This window comes from Engraulis encrasicolus, chromosome 21, assembly GCF_034702125.1.
Source record: "Engraulis encrasicolus isolate BLACKSEA-1 chromosome 21, IST_EnEncr_1.0, whole genome shotgun sequence".
NCBI lineage: Eukaryota > Metazoa > Chordata > Actinopteri > Clupeiformes > Engraulidae > Engraulis > Engraulis encrasicolus.
Window position 1 is genome coordinate 6,165,334 of NC_085877.1, and position 19,875 is coordinate 6,185,208.

The 19,875-nt window shown below is 48.6% G+C and overlaps 1 protein-coding gene across 2 annotated transcripts in view; it reads left to right on the forward strand.

The window, feature by feature from the left end:
• exoc6b (exocyst complex component 6B) overlaps positions 1 to 19,875 on the forward strand; it is a 111,027-nt gene that overhangs the window by 58,859 nt on the left and 32,293 nt on the right. The window contains exons 18-21 of one of the 2 annotated variants that reach the window (XM_063187350.1): positions 315 to 494; positions 2,795 to 2,824; positions 13,853 to 13,994; positions 18,211 to 18,284. In XM_063187350.1, the coding sequence (XP_063043420.1) occupies positions 315 to 494; positions 2,795 to 2,824; positions 13,853 to 13,994; positions 18,211 to 18,284 (426 nt within the window). The remainder of the gene's footprint in view (positions 1 to 314; positions 495 to 2,794; positions 2,825 to 13,852; positions 13,995 to 18,210; positions 18,285 to 19,875) is intronic. The other variant, XM_063187351.1, reaches the window with a different exon arrangement.

Below are 19,875 nucleotides of genomic sequence, written 5' to 3' on the forward strand. Positions count from 1 at the left end.
ACCCCCATGTCAGGATGTGAATGTGACATGAGTTTTTTTGTCTGTCTGTCTGTCTGTCTGTCTGTCTGTCTGTCTGTCTTTCTGTCTGTCTGTCTGTCCTTCTGTCTGTCTGAAATAATTCCAACCGGTCTCTTATGCAGGCAAATCCAGTAAGTGCTTGCACACTTGCAATCTCATTCTCTCTCTCTCTCATTCTCTCATTCTCTCATTCTCTCTCTCTCTCTCTCTCTCTCTCTCTCTCTCTCTCTCTCTCTCTCTCTCTCTCTCTCTCTCTCTCTCTCTCTCTCTCTCTCTCTGTGCCTTCCTCCTTGTAGGATGCGCGGCATGCGGCTGAGGAGGAGATCTACACTAAGCTCAACCAGAAGATCGACCAGTTCCTGCAGCTGGCCGATTACGATTGGATGGCAGCCCAGGGGGCGGGGCAGGCCAGCGACTACCTGAGTGACCTCATCGCATTCCTCTGCAGCACCTTCGCCGTCTTCACCCACTTGCCTGTGAGCGTCTAACCACACACACACACACACACACACACACACACACACACACACACACACACACACACACACACACACCCACACCCGTGCTGATGGATTTGTCACGCTCCATTTTGGGCTTTTTTCCCCTCTTTTCCCCCAATTGCATTCTCTCGTCCTGTCTCTTACGCTATCTTTCTATCTGTCACTTCTTCCAACTCCCCCCCCCAACCTGTCTTTCTGTCCACACTGCATCCACTCTTAATATATCTGCTCTGATTCCCATGTGGTTGTTGGACACGGGAACACTAAGGCCTGTGGGGGGTTAAGTCATTAGCCCGCTAGCCGTTCCCTTTCCCAGGGGGCTCGGGGCGGCTGGGCCTCATCGACTCCATTGCTCTGAGGGGATTAGCCGCGTTGCGCACTTGAACTCCGGTGGGGAAGCTAAGTGGGGATTGCGCCCGCTCAAGAGGCTTTGTGCACCACGCCGGGGGCCCCATGCTCGGTGCTATGGAGCTAACGGAGCCGGCTTTTCGGGCCCGGAGGGGTCGCCGGAGATCGTGGCCTTGCACAGCCGGCCTTGCCCGGGCACTGACCCCTGTGGCCACCGCGAGAGGATTTGTTACATGTTTTCTTTTCTTTTTTTTTTACAGGGGAGGAGGGAGGGAGGGAGGGGGTGTTGTATGGGGGGGGGGGGGGGGGGGGTTAGAACAAAGGTGTCCCTGAGGTCAGCGAGCGAAACGAGGCCTCTGCTGTAAGGCTCTCTAAAGCCGAGGCGGTGAAAGCTGCTTCCAGGGTCAGCCTCTAATCTGCACCCTTGATCTGTAGTGACCCCAGCCCACCACCACACCACCCCAGCCCAACGCCACACCACCACACCACCCCAGCCCAGCGCCACACCACCACACCACCCCAGCCCAGCGCCACACCACCACACCACCACACCACCCCAGCCCAGCGCCACACCACCACACCACCCCAGCCCAGCGCCACACCACCACACCACCACACCACCCCAGCCCAGCGCCACACCACCACACCACCACACCACCCCAGCCCAGCGCCACACCACCACACCACCCCACCACCCCAGCCCAGCGCCACACCACCACACCACCCCAGCCCAGCGCCACACCACCACACCACCCCAGCCCAGCGCCACACCACCACACCACCCCACCACCCCAGCCCAGCGCCACACCACCCCAGCCCAGCGCCACACCACCACACCACCCCAGCCCAGCGCCACACCACCACACCCCCCCACCCCCCCAGCCCAGCGCCACACCACCACACCACCCCAGCCCAGCGCCACACCACCACACCACCCCAGCTAGCAGCGAACACCCAATCTCCCCTGGACCCATCCCCACCCCCGCCCCCGCCCCCGCCTGAACTCTAGCACAGCACACACTCGCTACACAGGAAGAAACTCAGGAAACAACAGCACCCGCATTGTTGAGCTGACGCCAGTACGCGTGCACAAGACACACACACACACACACACACACACACACACACACACACACACACACACACACACACACACACACACACACACACACACACACACACACACACACACACACACACACACACACACACACACACACACACACACACACACACAGAGTGATAAAAAACGGCACACAAACAGACATTACACCCAAATTCTCCTGAATTCTTTGCTCTCTCACGTGCCAAGCTGTCGCAAACACACGACTAAACCGCAGTCCCCATTTCCTAGAAGACCTTTCCCCTGTAAATAAAAACACGCTGCCTCTCATTTGGCCCGTGTGTTGATAAGGTTATGGTTTTCGCCTCTCGCCACCCGCCACCGCCGTTGGCCCCGTAAATGCATGCATGGGAACGTGTTTGTTTTTCAAAAAGTTCGCTGCGCTGTTACTGACCCCCGTCGCCCGTAATCGCAGCAATCTATGAATGCCGTGTGCTGTCCAAACACAGCTCCGTGACCCCCGGGCCTCCAAACCACAGGCTGATCAAGGGGGAATCCATCTTGGCGCGCTGTCGGCCACGAACGACACAAAACTCGCATAAGCGAGACCGCAAGGACAGGACACTGATGCTCCATCCACCACATGCTGGAGTTCTGCAGTTAGGCCTTCCTACCATGCGAGCTGTCCTACCACGCCTTTTACAATGCACGGTAGTCGCACCTCTAGGGGGTTAGGGTTTTGGTTTAGGGTTTGGGCTATGTTAAAAAACCTTAACTGTAGGATACTTTTGCTGATGTAGCAGGCCCCAAGAAGGAAGGCTTGATGTATGTTTTCAACCCCCTCCTCACCTTCTCTCTTCTCTAGGGGAAGGCCATAGAGCACAGCACTCTGCCGGTGAGTATGGTGTCACGTTGTGGTTTAACCCCCCCAAACAATCAACCAACCACCCAACCCAACCACTGACTGTAACACAAGCCAACACTAAAGCCTGGTTGTCAATCTCATACAGACTGCATTGTTGATTGAGAACCTTGTCAAGGGAACTGTGTTATACGTGTGTGTGTGTGTGCACGTGTGTTTTGCATTCCCGCGTGTTTTGCATTCCCGCTGCATTTTTTAATTCGGTTGGTTGAATGCTGTGCCGTTTTAATAGAGGATAAGCGTTTTCGTCTTGCATGTAAAAAAAAGCATACATGTGCTTTTTGATGGTGGTGTGTGATCTGTGTACAGATCATCTGTGTTCTCCATTCCCACCTCCCCCCTCAGTAAGCAACCAAGAGCGAAGAAGGAGAGCAAATTAAAAACCTCACATGGCGATGAATCCTAAGGCGCTTTAGGCATTCCCGGTGTCGTGTGCACTAAAACCAAATCAAGCATATGTTCTCGGAATGAAGGGACCAACACGAAAGCGTGTGAGAAATAGGTGAAGAGATTGAGGGAGAGGAATATACAGGCAAGGAAAGGAGAGAGAGAGAGTGATAGACAAAGAATTAAGGAGAAACAAGCTGAAGAATGTCGAATCTTGGGGTGTGCGGTTTCAAATCAGCTGCTTTAGTCAGCCTCCATGCCACGTGTGGAACACGGGAGAGCCTGAGCGCTGTGCAATCCATTTAGCCTCACGCGCCTGTGGTCCAGCCTGAAGGCCCCCTGAGCCCACCCATAAAATGACACAAAGTGCAAAAGGAAAAAAATCTTGTTTTTTTAAAATGACCCGGGTATTTGTAAACAGGGCCTGAGGCTCTTCGTGTAGGTCCAGTTGAGGCTGGACCATATTATTCTAAACAAATGTTTGGTCAGGTGTGAAATGTTTGTACTCCTCCAATCCAACAAGGCCTCATGAGATGGTGTACAAAATAGCTCCCCCGTTTTAGTGTTTTTCATTTTCTTTTCATGTGTACGATCCGTACAACGTCAGTTTGGCCGGTCATTTTCACCATGTGACACGTTGGGATGGGTAGAGTTTATTCTTAAGTTACAGAATGCTACACAAAATCAATTGGAGTCATCATGCTATGCCGTTTTGTGAGGACTGTCCAATCGTAACACTGCACTCTGCATGTTGCTCATTAACGAGATGCATTCTGGCTCCAGATACATTTCACATCTTCTCCCTTTCTGTAGAAAGTAGGTGAACCAGTATAACCGTGGTAGACTAGTTTGTCTCCCGAATCCTCCATTTCTCATCATAAATGTTATGAAATGATCCACGGTAGTCATCATCATCATCGTCGTCATATGTAAAAGATTGGTCCACTAAAATACAATGGAATTCTTTGTTCAGGCTGCCTGCTTTTTATTTTTAAAAAAAGGCTAGACCGTCTTCTACACCAGAAGGAAGGTGTGGGAAGTTGGTGTTCCAACCATCAATCTGTCCACCTGATGCCCCTCATTTGTCAAAGTGTATTCTGGCTTTTACGTGAGTGCGGGCGCGCTCTTGAATTAGCCATGCCCACGCTTTGGCAGATGTGCCAGCACGCAAGCATACAGTGCATTGGCTCTTCCGCAGGAGGTTGGCCAGACCTGGTTGTTGTCTGATGATTCTCAAAGTTCGTGGAAGGTAGTCAGACGGCTGTTATGCGAGTATTACCAAAGTCATTTTGGACGGAAGTCTGGATTCGTGTGTTCGATCCTGAGGAGATTTTTTCTGTTCTGAGCTGCAAAGAAGCAATCCATCAGTCTGGCATTTATTAAGGACATGCCTAGGCCTTAGGTTAGATATGGTTTTGGCTATTGTTTGTGATGGCGTTTGTATGAATCCAAATGGTTGGAAAGTAGCTAATCTACAGTAGCATGTGTTTAAACGGGAAAAGGATCATTGCCTTTTTTAGTTGGAATTTTTGAGCATGGTTCCACCACAGATAATGTCACCATTGTATTCATTAATGATTTGTTTGTCTTTACTGGATTATCTAAAAAGCATGTTCATTGCGTGTCCATTAATTACAAATTTGTTGAATTAATACAATTGTGGCATTAGCTGTGTTTGCACGCACCACCTGACGCTACTAAATAGGTCAATGACCTTACATCACCGAAAGGTTTGCAATGCCACTAATAGTGTCCGCTGTGAATGAGGTCGGTAGAGTGCTGGTTGCTCATCTCCCCCGTAACCAATTTCAATTAAGGGAGTGCTATCTGCACATATCTCTCATGCAAAGACGCATTACGTCATTATTGTCCTCTATGTGATTGACAATTTTGCAGCATTTTCTCTCCGTCCACCACAGTAGATACTCTTTCCATCTCATACTTTTGACCTTCTCAAAATGATAATTTGAGATGACCACTCATGGCGTTCTTCATTTGATAGACCCAGAGAACTCTGCAGAAGTAAGCCTTCCTCTGCCTTCCAAATACACATAGTTCTCACTCTCAGTTGGTCCCTTCTATCCATCTCTTCTCCTCTCCCTTTCTCCCCTCTCCCCTTTCCCCCTCTCCCTCTCCCCATCCTCTCTGCGTTTGCCCTCAGTGTGAACACTGTGGAGTTACAGTGAGTCCAATATGTATTTGATCCCTTTCTGATTTTGCCGGTTTGCCCACTAATAAAAACATGATCAGTCTATAAATTTATGATAATATGTATTCAAACATGGAGAGACAGAATATCAAAAATAAATTCCAGAAAATAACTTAAAATAATATATTTTAATTTATTTGTATTTAATTTAGGCAAATAAGTATTTGACCCCTCTAGCTAAAGAAGATAAAGTGATTTGTGGCAAAGCCCTAGTTGTCTAGAACTGAGGTCAGATGCTTCTTTTAATTGATGACAATGTTTGTGCATATAGTAGAAATATTTTTGCCCATTTTTCTTTGCAGNTTATCTCTAAANCATGCATAGTTTGTTGGTGTAGCTTGGCAAATGGGAGGTTCAGTTCTCTCCATAGAATTACTATAGGGTTAATATTTGGAGACTGTCTAGGCCACTTCACAACTTTAATATGCTTCTTATTGAGCCACTCCTTCGTTGCTTTGACTGTATGTTGTGTATTATTGTCATGTTGGGAGATCCAAAAATGGCCCACCCTTCAGTGTAGTGGTGGAGGGAAGGACGTTTGCACTCAGGATTGCACATTACATGTCTCCCTCCATCCATTCGTTGACGATGTGAAGTTGTCCTGTGCCTTGGCCACACACACACACCCTCAAACGATAATGATACCACTTTCATGCATGATGGTGAGGAGGGTGTTCTTGGGATCCTAGACACTAGTACTCTTTCTCAAAACATATTGAATTGTGATAATGCCAAACATCTTGATTTTGGTTTCATCTGACTACAGCACCTCCTTATCATATCCTAAATCAGTCTGATGTCCGTTGGCAAACCTCAAGTGGGACTGCACAGGTTCCTTCTGAAGTAAAGGTACCATGTGTGCACTACAGGATTTTAAACCTCTGTGGCATTAAGTGCTACCAGTAGTTTTCTCAGTGATTTTGGTCAGTAGCTTTGATATCATTGCCTAGTTCATACCGTATAGCTCTAGGGTGATTTCTTTCTGTTCTCATGATTATCAAATCCCTACAAAAGGTCAAATCTTGTATAGAACCCCAGACAGGCTGATGGATAGTCATTTTGTATTCCTCACATTTTGGAAGAAATGCATCAACAGCTGGGTCTTTTTCTTGTGGCTTTGCAGCCCATTTAATCTTTGTTCAGGTCTAAAATCTTGTCCCTGATATCATTTGGCCACTCTTTGGTCTTTCCCATGCTGGTGAGGTTGGAGTGTGACTGATTCACTCATACTATGGACTGATTCTGCTGATTCAATGTGTCTTTTATGCATGTTAGTATGTACAGGTGTCTTTAATTCAGATGACAAGTTGATCGAAAGTGCCCATCTGGTCTGTGGGCCCGGAACTGTAATCAGTTGGCAGGGGATCAAATACTTATTTTGCTCGATGAAATGGAAATAAATTAATATATATTCTCTTCAGTTAATTTCTGGATTTTCTTTTTGATATTCTGTCTCTCCATATTAGGATACATATTACCACAACATTTATTGACTGATCATGTCTTTGTTAGTAGGCAAACCAACAAAATCAGCAAGGGATCAAATACATATTGGACTCACTGTATGTTTGTGTGTCTGCACATGTGGTCTGTGTTCTCAAGCGAGTTTTCTAACCAGAGGCTAACGCCATGCTGATGCCTGAACGTCCAAGATTCCCTCTGCTTTTGTGCGTGTGTGCGTGCGTGCGTGCGTGTGTGCGTGTGTGCGCGTGTGCGCGTGCGACTTTTGTGTGCATGCGCGCGCGTGTGTGTGTGTGTATGCACGCGTGCACACACGCATGTGACGTGTGTGTGTGTGTGTGTGTGTGTGTGTGTGTGTGTGTGTGTGTGTGTGTGTGTGTGTGTGTGTGTGTGTGTGTGTGTGTGTGTGTGTGTGTGTGTGTGTGTGTGTGTGTGTGTGTGTGTGTGTGATTTTCTGTGTTCATGTGACTTTCTGTGTGTCTTTGTGTATGCTTAAGCTTCTACATGTGCGTGTGGTTCCATTCTAAATGGCTCTCAAATGTTCCTGCTGTCCTCACCAGAGCATGGAAGCATTGTGTAACTCTTCACATGCATGCTTGTGTGTGTGCGTGTGTGTGCGCGTGCGCGCGGGTGTGTGTGTGCGCGCGTGTTGCGGCGTCCAAACACCTCTGGCCAGTTGGTCTGGGACTCGGTGTTATTTTTTTTATCTCTCTTCAAACACCAGCATCAGTAAGCTGAAACTTGGAAACATTGTCAGACAATGTCCCATTGCCTTCTGTGTGTGTGTGTGTGTATGTGTGTGTATGTGTGTGTATGTGTGTGTATGTGTGTGTTTGTGTGTGTGTGTGTGTGTGTGTGTGTGTGTGTGTGTGTGTGTGTGTGTGTGTGTGTGTGTGTGTTTGTGTTTTTTTGTGTATATGCGTATGTGTGTGTGAGAGAGGGGAAGATGGATGTTTTGAAAGGGAGCCCTTCTATGTAGGAGAGTTGACCGTGTCACAGCACGCATCTGCAGGCTTGAGAGTGATTGGTCGTGACAGGTCTCTGGTCGTCCCCGTCCCCCAGCTCTGCCTCTGATTATGGGCCTCATCGGGCCTCCCTCGCTCGCTTGTTGCTACGGTAAACTCCTGCCGCAGGTTTGCGTTGCCTAAACAGCCCTGGCACCCAAAAGAACGGACAAACGCCCCACCACCAATAACCACACCTCCCCTCCCCCACCTCCCAGGGGATGTCGGCATGGGTGCTGAGTGTGTCTAGCGTAGCTACATGACGCCCTGGGCCTTGACACGGTTTTGTTGCCGAGCCTCCTTTTTTGCGTCCATCGCTCCAGAAGAGACTCCTCGTCTCGCCGAGATGGCTGCTTTCTCATGCACCCTGGCCAGAAGCCGCTCACCACAACTTTTATGAATCTTTTCCATATTCTTTTTTTTCTCTTTTCCATGTCTCTGTGATTCCTTTCCCCTCTCTCTCTCTCTCTCTCTCTCTCTCTCTCTCTCTCTCTCTCTCTCTCTCTCTCTCCCCCTCCCTTTCTCTCTCTCTCTCTCTCTCTCTCTCTCTCTCTCTCTCTCTCTCTCTCTCTCTCTCTCTCCCTCTCTCTCTCTCTCTCTCTCTCTCTCCCTTGCTCTCTCTCTCTCTCTCTCCCTCTCAATCTCCCCTCTCTCTCTCTCCTCTCTCTCTCTCTACCCTTGGCCTTACAGCCTCCTTGTCCTCTTTTTTTCTTCTTTTCAATTCCAAAACATGAACTAAGGACAACATGCTAGAAGCCTGCATGCTTATGTGGCGCTTGCATGAAAAACACAGAAAATATATATTATTATTCTACATTGTATATTACAAGGCTTTTGGGGCCCCAGGAGTGAAGTGCAAACATTTCCGACTCCTGGCCCCAGTGTGCTCAGCTAACAGTACAGTATGTCCATCCGACTACCAGCTGTCTACTTCTAAAAATTCTGTCATTCCGTTTGTCACTATTGCAGTTGTTTTTTTTGTTTTTTTTTCATTCTCTCACCCACTTTCTCACCCTCTCCCATTCTGCAACTGGTCTTGGTTCCCCAGTCGGACGCTCCTCCGCTCCGGCCTCTCTCTGGTTGGATGGGGCTAATGGCTGTTTATTTTCTCAGCCGTGGGGAGTGGAGTGCTTTTTAATGAGAGCTTTGATGAGCGCCTCCTTAATTAGAGAGGGCTCGAGAAGAGAGTGGGGGAGGAGTCACTCGGGAGGAGTCAGCCCAGGCAGTCAGTCGACTACCCTCCACTCAACTCCATCTGCTTCTCTCTCTCACTCTCTCTCTCTCTCTCTCTCTCTCTCTCTCTCTCTCTCTCTCTCTCTCTCTCTCTCTCTCTCTCTCTCTCTCTCGTTCCCGTTCTCTTTCTCTTTCTTTCCTCCGTTCTGTCTCCACTCCCCATCCCCCGTTTCGCCCTGTGTGGAGCCCCAAGGCTAATTGTTAACATGTTTCTACCCTGAACTGTAAAACAAATGTGCTACTGTGAGCGGAGCGCGTGCAGGGCACAGGGCCCTTCTTAAAACAGACCCTCGCTCTCCTCCCCTCTTGTCCCCTTTGCTCTCTCCTCCTCGACTCCCCATCGCACCTTCATCACCCCTTCCGCTGCCGACCGGGCTGCGCCTCCTCATCCAAACGACTTTGGGTTTTTAAGCACTCTGGGTTCGGGGAATTGCGCCGCCCTACGAGACCCCTGGTCAACATTCAGGGCATACCAGCAGCACACGGCACCATTTTTCAACGCTCCATATTATGCACAAAGCACCATTGTTGCGCAGGTTGAAGGATGGGCATGCTTAAAAGAATGTTTCCCCCCTTTTAAGAACCTCTGTGGTGGAGGCACGGGGAAGGTGGCTAGCAACGGAATGATTATTGTTGTCACCGTGCCAGGTGACCAGCTCTGGAGAAATCGGAGGAATTTCTACAGTCAAAAGTCATAAGTAATGGTTTTGCTTTAAAATTGGGGACAAAGTGGATTTTTAGCGGTCTGTCTCAATAATGTCAACAGGGAGAATGGGAATTTTGCCTGGAAATTTGGACATCTAGTCAACGTGTACTGTAGAGTATCATGGCTTTTTGCAGTCCTTACGCTACCTATTCTAATTCAAAGTGTAGAGATGTTGGAAGAAAATGCAAAATACTGAAAGTTTGTACTGAAGTTCTAGTGCTTTAAATATTCCCCAGGATATGAGATGTCACATCACGTTACAATCAATGTTACATGCAGCCAGATTAACAATATCTTTTGTGTTGCCTAAAGATATTTGGATGATTGTCCCAAAACTATTTGGGAGACTTTTATTTTACCTCCAGCTCAATTTGACATCAGAGCACAGTTTCTATGACTCATCCTGATTTAGAATTAGACATGCTAGTAATATAAATTACTACAGTTTTTTGTTTGTATATTGATTTTCAGTTTCCCAGTTATCTTTAGGTCAGGCTAAGTGCAGGTCTTGGTCTGTAATGGCGCTGTCATATTTCAGTGTGTGTTGGTCATCAATAACGTGCCCCATTTCGTGAAGACCTCCTCAAACACATGCACACACAACACCAATCGAGAACATGTGCCTGCGAAGAAAGCACTACATTGTTTATAAACCCCCTTGTCTTTGTTGACTGTTCATCTTTTTTCAGTATTGCAGGAAAAAAAAACCTTGTTTCTCCAAAACTTTTTCCCCTGATACTTTTGCCAGATCATAAAACGAAGCAGCGAAGAGTGTTAACAATTAAAGGATTCCATAGCAGAGGAGCACAAAAGGAGGAAAATTACACATACACACACACACAGACATACCCAATCAAAAAGGGAGCGTGGCACGCCAGGGTAATAAATCCAGCCCGCCTCACTGCTCCACAATCAGCACAGGAAGCTCTGTGGTGCTGAGTGTACAGTAATGGCCTCTCTGGGAGACAGGTATCTGTATGGCTGCATTACAGTACAAAATACACCACAGATGAAATGGTGGGGCGCAGGGGAGTGGGTCATTGGTGGGGGACTTCTGGTGTGTGTGTGTGTTGATGGAGGCGGGCGCAGGGGAGTGGGTCATTGGTGAGGGACTTGGCGTGGGGGATAGGGGGGGATGTTGATGGAGGCGGGTGAAGGGGAGTAGGTCATTGGTGGGGGAGTTGGGGAGGGGGAATGTTGGGTGGGGGTGGGGGTGGGGAGGGGTGTTTTGGGGGGCGGGGGTCGGGGAGGTGTATCAACAAACGCAGGGAGGAAGTGGACCGCAGGTGGGTGATTTGTAGTGTGGCAGTTTGAACGCTGAGGGAGGCCCAGATTATGGTGCTGTTTATTTCTTCAGGCACCACAAACACAGGCAATCTCTCTCTCTCTCTCTCTCTCTCTCTCTCTCTCTCTCTCTCTCTCTCTCTCTCTCTCTCTCTCTCTCTCTCTCTCTCTCTCTCTCTCTCTCTCTCTCTCACGCACACACGCACACACAGACTCAGGCCCACATTGAAAAGACCACTACTAGGAATATAGTGATTAAGATGTTGGGGGAAATCACTGCTAGATTGTTAATCCATTAATTGTTAGTCAATCAAGGAGGTCAATCAAGGATTCATTAATTAATTGATCATTTGCATCAATCGCTACTGTGGTGCAGTGCTGTGTTCAGTCCCATCACTAACATGTCATGTAGGAGCAGTAACTCAAACAGTGTTCCAGGGTCATGCTGAGGGCTATAAAATCTACAGTGTATCATTATTCGGTATACTGTTGTCGCAACTCCTTTTTTTCTACGAATATGTTGTCATTGTTTTTTCCGTTTTACAATAATAATAAAAATAATAATAATATCCAGCTTACTGTCCATTTCAATACCGCAAGCACGTAATGGTCAATCTAGTTATTAGTAACCCACAAGAGGAAAGCCACAACAGGAATAGACACGGCATTGTGCGAAACAGTGGAGACAGATGTTCAGACAATTGATTGTTTGTGCAAAACATACAGTGCGCAGTGTTGCCGTCATTCAGTCAGTTTTCAGGAATTTAACCGTATGCACAACAATAAATTACAACCTATAACTCAACAAAAAACTTGACATTTTGAAGTCCTCCCCCTTAAACTTTCCAGGGAGGCTTTCACGGGATCTCTTGTACCCACCAACCATAATTTGGGTCTTTTTCCTCCTCTCCCTCTCCTCTCCTCTCCTCTCCTCTCCTCTCCTCTCCTCTCCTCTCCTCTCCTCTCCTCCTCCTCCTCCTCCTCCTCTCCTCCCCCTCTCATCCTCTCCTCTCCTCTCCTCTTCTCTCCCTCTCCCTCTCCCTCTCCCTCTCCCTCTCCCTCTCCTCTCCTCTCCTCTCCTCTCCTCACCCTCTTTAGCGTGACCACAATATTTCCCATGTGTGTAGCGAGCGAGCCCCTACTCTCCTCTAGAGCCGGGAGATTGAGTGGCGCAATTACATGGTCATGAGCTCCCCAAATGGAAAGCTCCCTCTTAATGCCGACTTTAACCTCTTTTCCCCTGACTTTGGGGGCCATACGAGAGGGTGAATTTGTGCGTTTGTTTGAGAGAGCGTATGTTTGTTTCTTCCTTAACTTTTGCTTATCAGTGATGCATACAAAAGACCTTCTCCTTTTCTCTTAGTCAATATTTAATTTCTCTTTTCTCTCTCTCTCTCTCTCTCTCTCTCCCTCTATCTCTCTCTTTCTCTCTCCCTCTATCTCTCTCTTTCTCTCTCTGTCTCTCTCTCTCTACCTCTCTCTCTCTCTCTCTCTCTCTCTCTCTCTCTCTCTCTCTCTCTCTCTCTCACACTCACACTCACACTCACACTCACACTCACACTCACACTCTCTCTCTCTCTCACACACACACACACACACACACACACACACACACACACACACACACACACACACACACACACGGAATGATTATTTCTTAAAATTCATAATAAGAAAATAACCACCCTCTCTTTGTATGAGCCTTTGTGAATATTCCAAAAGAGCTGTGATTAGGTCATTGGGCCTCTTGGTGGCCATATATTCACCTGGAGGCCCTCAGGTGAAATAAATAAATAAATTAGGCTTGGAGGCCCTGTCCTTTTCCATTCATTTTGAGTAACTCCTTATTATACAGCTCTATCGCTGCTCCACCCCCATACATATTCCTCTTTGTGTGTGCATGTGTGAATGTGTGCGTGTGTGTGTGTGTGCCTGTGTGTGTGTGCATGTGTGTGCGCGCCTGTGTGTGCGTATGTGTGTGCACGTGCGTGTGTGTGATGTGATAGAAATAGGCTCAGTGAGTATAAAAGCAGACATGGAAGGGGTGGGGGTGGGTGCACTCGTATGGAGTGATGGATTTCTCCAGAGAGGAGAACCGACAAGGTCTGCTCAGAGAGGGAGAGAGAGAGAGAGAGAGAGAGAATGAGAGAGAGAGGGAGAGAGAGAGAGAGCAAAAGAGAGAGGGAGAGCCCTAGATCACGTTACTCTCTCAGATGTATGCCAGTGCTGCCAGGTCACAGCGGGTGCAGTGTCCGTCACACCAGCTCCACATCTATAACCATCTCTGGCTTTCAGTCCTCTCCTTACCTCTGTCTCTTTTTCCTCATCCTCTTCCTCCTTCTCTCTCCCTCTCTCTCTCCCTCTTCTCTATCTCATCTCTCCTCTGACCATCTCTTGTAGTGGCAGTCAACTTTCTTTGTGTTTGTATTTTTGTCCTCTCCTGTTTTTATGACTCTCTTACTTCTCTTTTGTTATCCCTCTTCCTTTTTCTTTCTCAATCTCTCTCTCTCTCTCTCTCTCTCTCTCTCTCTCTCTCTCTCTCTCTCTCCCCCCCCTCTCTCTATCTTTCTCTCTCTCTCTCTCCCCCTCTCTCTCCCCCCTCTCTCTCCCCCTCCTGTTCCACCCCCAAAACATCCACTTGTCCAACACTGTATCTCACCATCCTAACCCTCTCCCTCCTTCCCTCTCTCCCTCCCTCCCTCTCTCCCCCATGGCAGGGCAAGGTGGCCCAGACGGCCTGCATGTCTGCCTGTAAGCACCTGTCCACCTCGCTGCTGCAGCTGCTGCTGGAGGCTGACGTGCGCCAGGTGTCTATGGGGGCGCTGCAGCAGTTCAACGTGGACGTCAAGGAGTGCGAACGTGAGTACAGCACAGTAGCACAGCCGTCAAGTCTCTCAGCCAGTCACCACCCAAGAAAGACCACCCACAAACAAAAAACACACTCTTAAGCCAGGCTCAAACTACACGACTCCCGATTTTGTGTCTAATTTTCACATTGGCTTGCTCTGCACACATAAAAAATCCTATCAACTTTGTTGACATGGCAAATAAACTCTTGAACTTGAACTTGAACTTGAATCACAACTGTCAATCTGATCCCTGATCGGAAACACAGAGACAATGCCCGAAGTTCTATTTCGAGTCGTATTTATCAAACAGACAGTGTCTGACGTTCTAAGGTAGAATTTTGTAAGTTCCAAGAGTCGCCAATTGCAAATCGTAGATATCACTCACAACAAATAAATCTTGCCCGACAAACGCTTGCGATGTCCCTGCGGGGTAACGTTCCACCGATTGTCGTAAGGGTGTAGGGGGGGTTAAGCCGAGAATCGGGCCGATAGTCGTGTAGTTTGAGCCAGGCTTTAGACAAGACACACATAGAACTGGATGCAGCACGCACGCACGCACATACACACAGACTTCCCATTCCATCAGTCCCTCCATTTCCACATTTCTCTTCTATATTACAAACTATCCCAAGCCTTTCTATTTTTTTTACCCCTGTTTCCCTGCTTATGCACCCCCCTTCCTGAGAGAGCAGTAGAGGCCTTTACTGTAGGTCTGGAGGTTGAGAAGCTCAGTCAGTCAGTCAGTCAGTCGTCCCTGCGTCAAGGGGAGAAATACGTCTGGAAAGGAAAGGGCTGCGGGCCTTAGGCATGAGGTGGGCCTGTCACCACCTCCTTTCAGGGGTCCCGCCCAAGTGCCCTAAAGCCACCTTCGCCCGTCATCTCTCGGCCCTTGGCCTCTCCAGATACCTGCGTGGTCCATGGAGCAGCTCCAGGCTGGGGTCGGTGGTGGTGTTGGTGTTGGTGGTGGTGGTGGTGGTGGTGTTGAGCTCCTGGAGGCTGAGAGCTGGAGAGGGGAAGGGACACCTCCTTGGCCGCCAAAGCGGGTCTTTGTGACAGCATGGTGTCGCCCGGCGCCTCCCCACCGCTGACAGCCGTGCTAATAGATTTTCCCATCGTGTCAGAGAGTGGGGCCTGGGGGTTGAATGGCAAAAGTTGCGGGGCCCCGGGCCGGGTCGAGAAATGTCTCGTTGAATATCCTCGCCGCCGGTCGCCTCGTGCTGAGACACAGAGGCGTTTTGGAGCAGAGCGGGGCCCCGAGTTTGCTTTTTAGGTAACCCATACTGTTAACTGGCGTACGGAGCGGGTAAAGGTCTCGCTGTGCTGTACCATAGGCTGTCTTCCTACACATGCCCTTCTTTTTCCAGGGCATTACCGATTTCCCTCCTCAAAAAAATCTCAACTTTCCCCTGAAAAAGAAAAAAAACATATGGACATCAGAACTTTCCCCTGAAAAAGAAAAAAACACATATGGACGTCACAAATTTCCCCCAAAAGAGATGGAACAGACAAAAAAAAGAGATGGGGGGGGAGGAAACAAAAAAAGATTAGATGGAAAGTTTTCAATAGTTGAGACAATAGAAGGCGAAAGCATCCACGATGTGAAAATCTGTAAGCGTTTTGTATTTGCACAAAGCTCTCTTTCAGTTTTTTTTTAAAAAGGATAACTGTCTGGATTTATTAACCTGGCAGAGTTAAACACTCAGTGTGTTCAGGGGAAATGATGAGTGGGAATCATTATTATGCTCTCTGTAACTGCATGGGCGCTTGCGAGATTTACCAGACAACCTTGCTGAAATCATTTTCAACAAACAAAGGTTTTTTTTTTGTATTTGGCCATACAGCATATAACCTAAGCCCTAAGACTAATGTATACAAAGAAAATCAAAGCAAGTCGATTTTTTTATTAAATACAATCAAACCTTTTAAAGACTATAAACATTTTGTTAAGATTGTAAAAGTCCACTCGGGTAATATATCAGGTTTTTACAAGGAGACATTTTCAGCATTGTTTTTTTCTCCTGGCTCGTATTGAGAAAAATATAACGATTATATTTTATTTTTTGCAACAATCCCGTTTTGTTTAGCCCCATTTTCATCTGTGGGAAAATATTGTAATGCATTGTAATATTTAAGTTGACGTTTAGGAACAATGCACAATATTATGCATTTGTTTTGTAAATTTTCAGTCAACATAGCAAAGCCTTATAAGCTTCCTTTAGGCAAACAGCTAGCAGCATTTCTGCAAAGTAAGTTCGTAGATCACATTTGATTGTCTGTGCATGATATATTTATATATTATTCCTTGTGAATGGTGCTGTATAGATATTAAATATAAAAGTTGAATACAAATACCAATGTCACAGTTATTTGTTTGTTCTCATAGATATGTATTCTGTTATATTTTCCAGTTTATGTCCCTACGGTGTTGGGGCTTACCTCATGGTCAAGTCCTCCAGAAAGTTGGAAGTGCCAGCGCAGTTCTATTAGATGTCCACAGGGGGTGCTGTGGCTCAGCCTTTTTGCCAGACTTGTGGCACCGTTCCTGAATCTCACTCGCTTAGTGTCTCTTTGAACTCCTCAAGGAATGCTGGTCACCGCATTGAGCGCAGGAAGGAGAGCTGGGCAGGGACAAGGGTAGAGAAGAGAGGGAGAGAGAGAGAGAGAGAGAGAAGGCAAAAAGGAACAATAACAGAAAAAAAACTGAGTAGAAAAAAACAGCATTCTGGTCCCTCTATAGCTTGCCTCTCCAAAGTCAGCTTCAGGTTGTGCAGTGGTTGAAAAGTCTAGTCAGCGCAGCGATGTGACATGGCGTGGAGCAAGGGCCACAACACAAAAGAACGGGACTGCACTGTTGTGCACAAGTTTTTTCCCCCCTTCTTCTTCATTTTATTGAATGTGACGAGATGCGATGTGACAGAAGTGTCACGTGAACCCCGATTGCCATCTGCCCCCTAGGGCCCCCTCCCACCCCCCTTCTTACCCCCCTGATCCCTGTGGCAAATACCGAGTGGGCACTTTCATCTCCGCACGGTGGCCCAGGGAGATGTGCAAGGTTGGCAAGAGGATGGGGGGGGAGGAGGGAGGAGGGGTGCCGGGGTAGAGGAGCATGGGGGGCGGGGTGAATCAGGGGAGTTGGCGTGGTGCTCCCGGGGTCAGGACTAGAGATGGCAGGCGTGTAATCCGCCCCGAGAAGCGCAGAAAAGTGCACAGCGTCCAGGGGTGAAAGGGATCTCGCCTTGCTCGGCGCGTTTTGTCCCTGCGTGTCAAAACCGTTCCCCTCTTTTCACGAGGGGGCGAAAACTCCCTTGTTTATGAGTCTGCTTCCAAATGAGGGGGACTAGGAACAGCCAGAGAGAGAGAGAGAGAGGGAGGGAGAGATGGAGAGAGAAAGAGAGAGGGAGAAGTAAAGAAGGAGCCGAGTGGCCTTGCATCCAACCTCAACAGCCCCCCACCCGGCGCTCACCTCATCCCGTCCCGTGCCACCTCCTCAGGACAAGCGGCCCCATGGGAATGATGTGTACAAAGGCAACGCTGCCTGCCTGGGTTATTGGGGGAAAAGGCAGGAACCTCAACCCTACAACAATCTCTCCCCTTTTCCGTTTCCTCGCTCTCTCGCTCTCTCTCTCTCTCTCTCTCCATTCTGTCACTCCACCTCTCTCTCACTATCTCCATATCCCTCTTTTCTCATCCACCCCCTGTCTGTTCCTAGCTTTGAGCAGGATTAATGGCTATTTGATGATGATTTTTTTGTGCATTTACTTTTTTTTTACTCTTTTGGTATACCCCCCCCCACCCGTTCATTCGGATGGACTTCACAAAGCCCCTTGTGACAAGAGCTGGGAGAGACGTGGTGACACTCCTGCAAGCGGGCTGCCTCAACACCATCCACCCCACCCCACCCCAAACACCCCACACAACACCCAATACCCACCGTCACCACCACTCTTGCATCCTTTTTTAAAACTCAGCAAACTCCACCATCTCCATCCCACCACTGAAACCTCCAAAAGCCTCCACCACCCCTTCTCAAGCGTTGTACACCCCCAAACACCCAACCTCTCAGCCCCACAAACCCCAACCCTCCTCTCCTCTCCTCTCCTCTCCCCTCCACCTCCCCTCCTCTGAACCTCCCCCTGTCCTCCCCTTGTCCTGGCTGTCATCCGTCTGCCAATCTCCAGCTCCATGGCCAATTCGCTGCTCTCTTTATCCGCCTCTCTTTCCCACAGGGTTTGCCAGGGCGGGCCCGGTGCCTGGCTTCCAGGGGGACACGCTGCTGCTCGCCTTCATCGACTTGAGACAAGTAGGTCTTTGTTGTTCTTTTTTTTCTTCCCCTTTATACCCCCTTTTCTCCTCTCTTTCTCTTTCTCTCTCTTGCTCTCTCTCTCTGTCTTTTCTTTTTTCGTTTCGTTTCATTCTTTCCCTTTTCCCCTTTTCTTTCTTCTGTTATTTTTTTTTCTCCTTTGCTCCTGTTTACCCCCACATTGCTACATATACCCCCACACCCAACATCTCACATAAAGAGCAAATCTCTCCCCCCTCCTCCACCACCCCCATCTCCTCCCCTCTGTTCCCCTCTCCTGTCCCTATTGCCCTGGCCCTCGGAAACCTCCAACCTCAAGCCTCTGGATTTATTTTATCCTTTCTTCTCGGCCTTGTTTCTCCTATTCTCTCTGTGTCGTGTTGTCTGTGTTCATCGCTGTGGCTTTTGCCCCAAACTGTCTAAAAACGAACTCTGTGTGGGGGGCCTGCGCTTAAATTTGACGATTGCGTGTCAACGCGAAAGTGCGCCCACGCTTAATGTTAAAGGTTGCGTGTCTACACGCAGTGTGTGATTGTTTAGCGCTTTTCATTAGTGATCTCAGGGTCACCTGGAAATTTGGAGGAACTTAAAACATGAAGTCTGTTCGCTTCCAAACACGTCTGTCACCGTTGAACAGTTGCATCTCGCTTTGTGTTGCGTTTTCCATCAGTGATGTCAGTGGCGTCGCACGGGAATTCGGACAAACTTGTTGGGACGCTTCAAAACACATCTGTCACAGCTTAAAGGTTTGACGGGATGCAGAGATGCTTTCTTACTCGTACCGCTGCCTCGGTTCGCCGTGTGAGTCAAAGGTTGGTCAGTGCTTAGCCACATGTTCCTAAACGGTTTACCCCACAAAAACCCACTGAATACATCCCTGCTTCCCGTTCCTTCAGGACATGTTTATAGATTTGCGTCGTTTAGCTCTGTTTTCATCTCCTGGTTGGTTTAAATAAAGTACAGTGTTTTTTTGTGGATACGTGTTGTGTGGCGAGAAACGAGGAGAGTATCTACGGAGGAAGTATGCAGCTGCCAACCATGGGATGGGAAAGTCATGATATGAAAGGGGGGGTGGGTGGTGGGGTGGGGTTGGGGCGCTGGGGTGGTGGTGTTGCGGGGCTCGGGGTATGGGTATGTATTTGTTTGATTCCCTCCCCCCCCTGTCTTCTCATCACTAGCCCCACCCCACTTAAATACAGAGCAAATCAACCCCCCCCCTTCCATACAGACCCCCCCCCCCCCCCCCCCCCCCCCCCCCCCCCTTCGTCTTTGCAAAGCAGTGTGGCCAACCTGGGCGGGTGTCAGCGGCAAGGCGAGGGGATGACGGATGGGGCCGATGCAGGAGGAGGCCAGGATGAATGAGGTGACAGACAGTGACGGATGGCTCTTTCTTCCTCTAAGACAATCCCGTTTTGTCCCGCCTGACACCATGATGCAGTGCCACTTGTTTTCCATGCTGCCTTTTCTTCAAAAAAGAAAACTGACTTCACTGAAGGAATTGGGCATTGGGCGATGGGGATGCGGATGAAGGGCGGGGGTGGGGGTGGCGGGGTGGTGTTTGTGAGACTTGTCTGGTTTTCGCTTTGTTTCG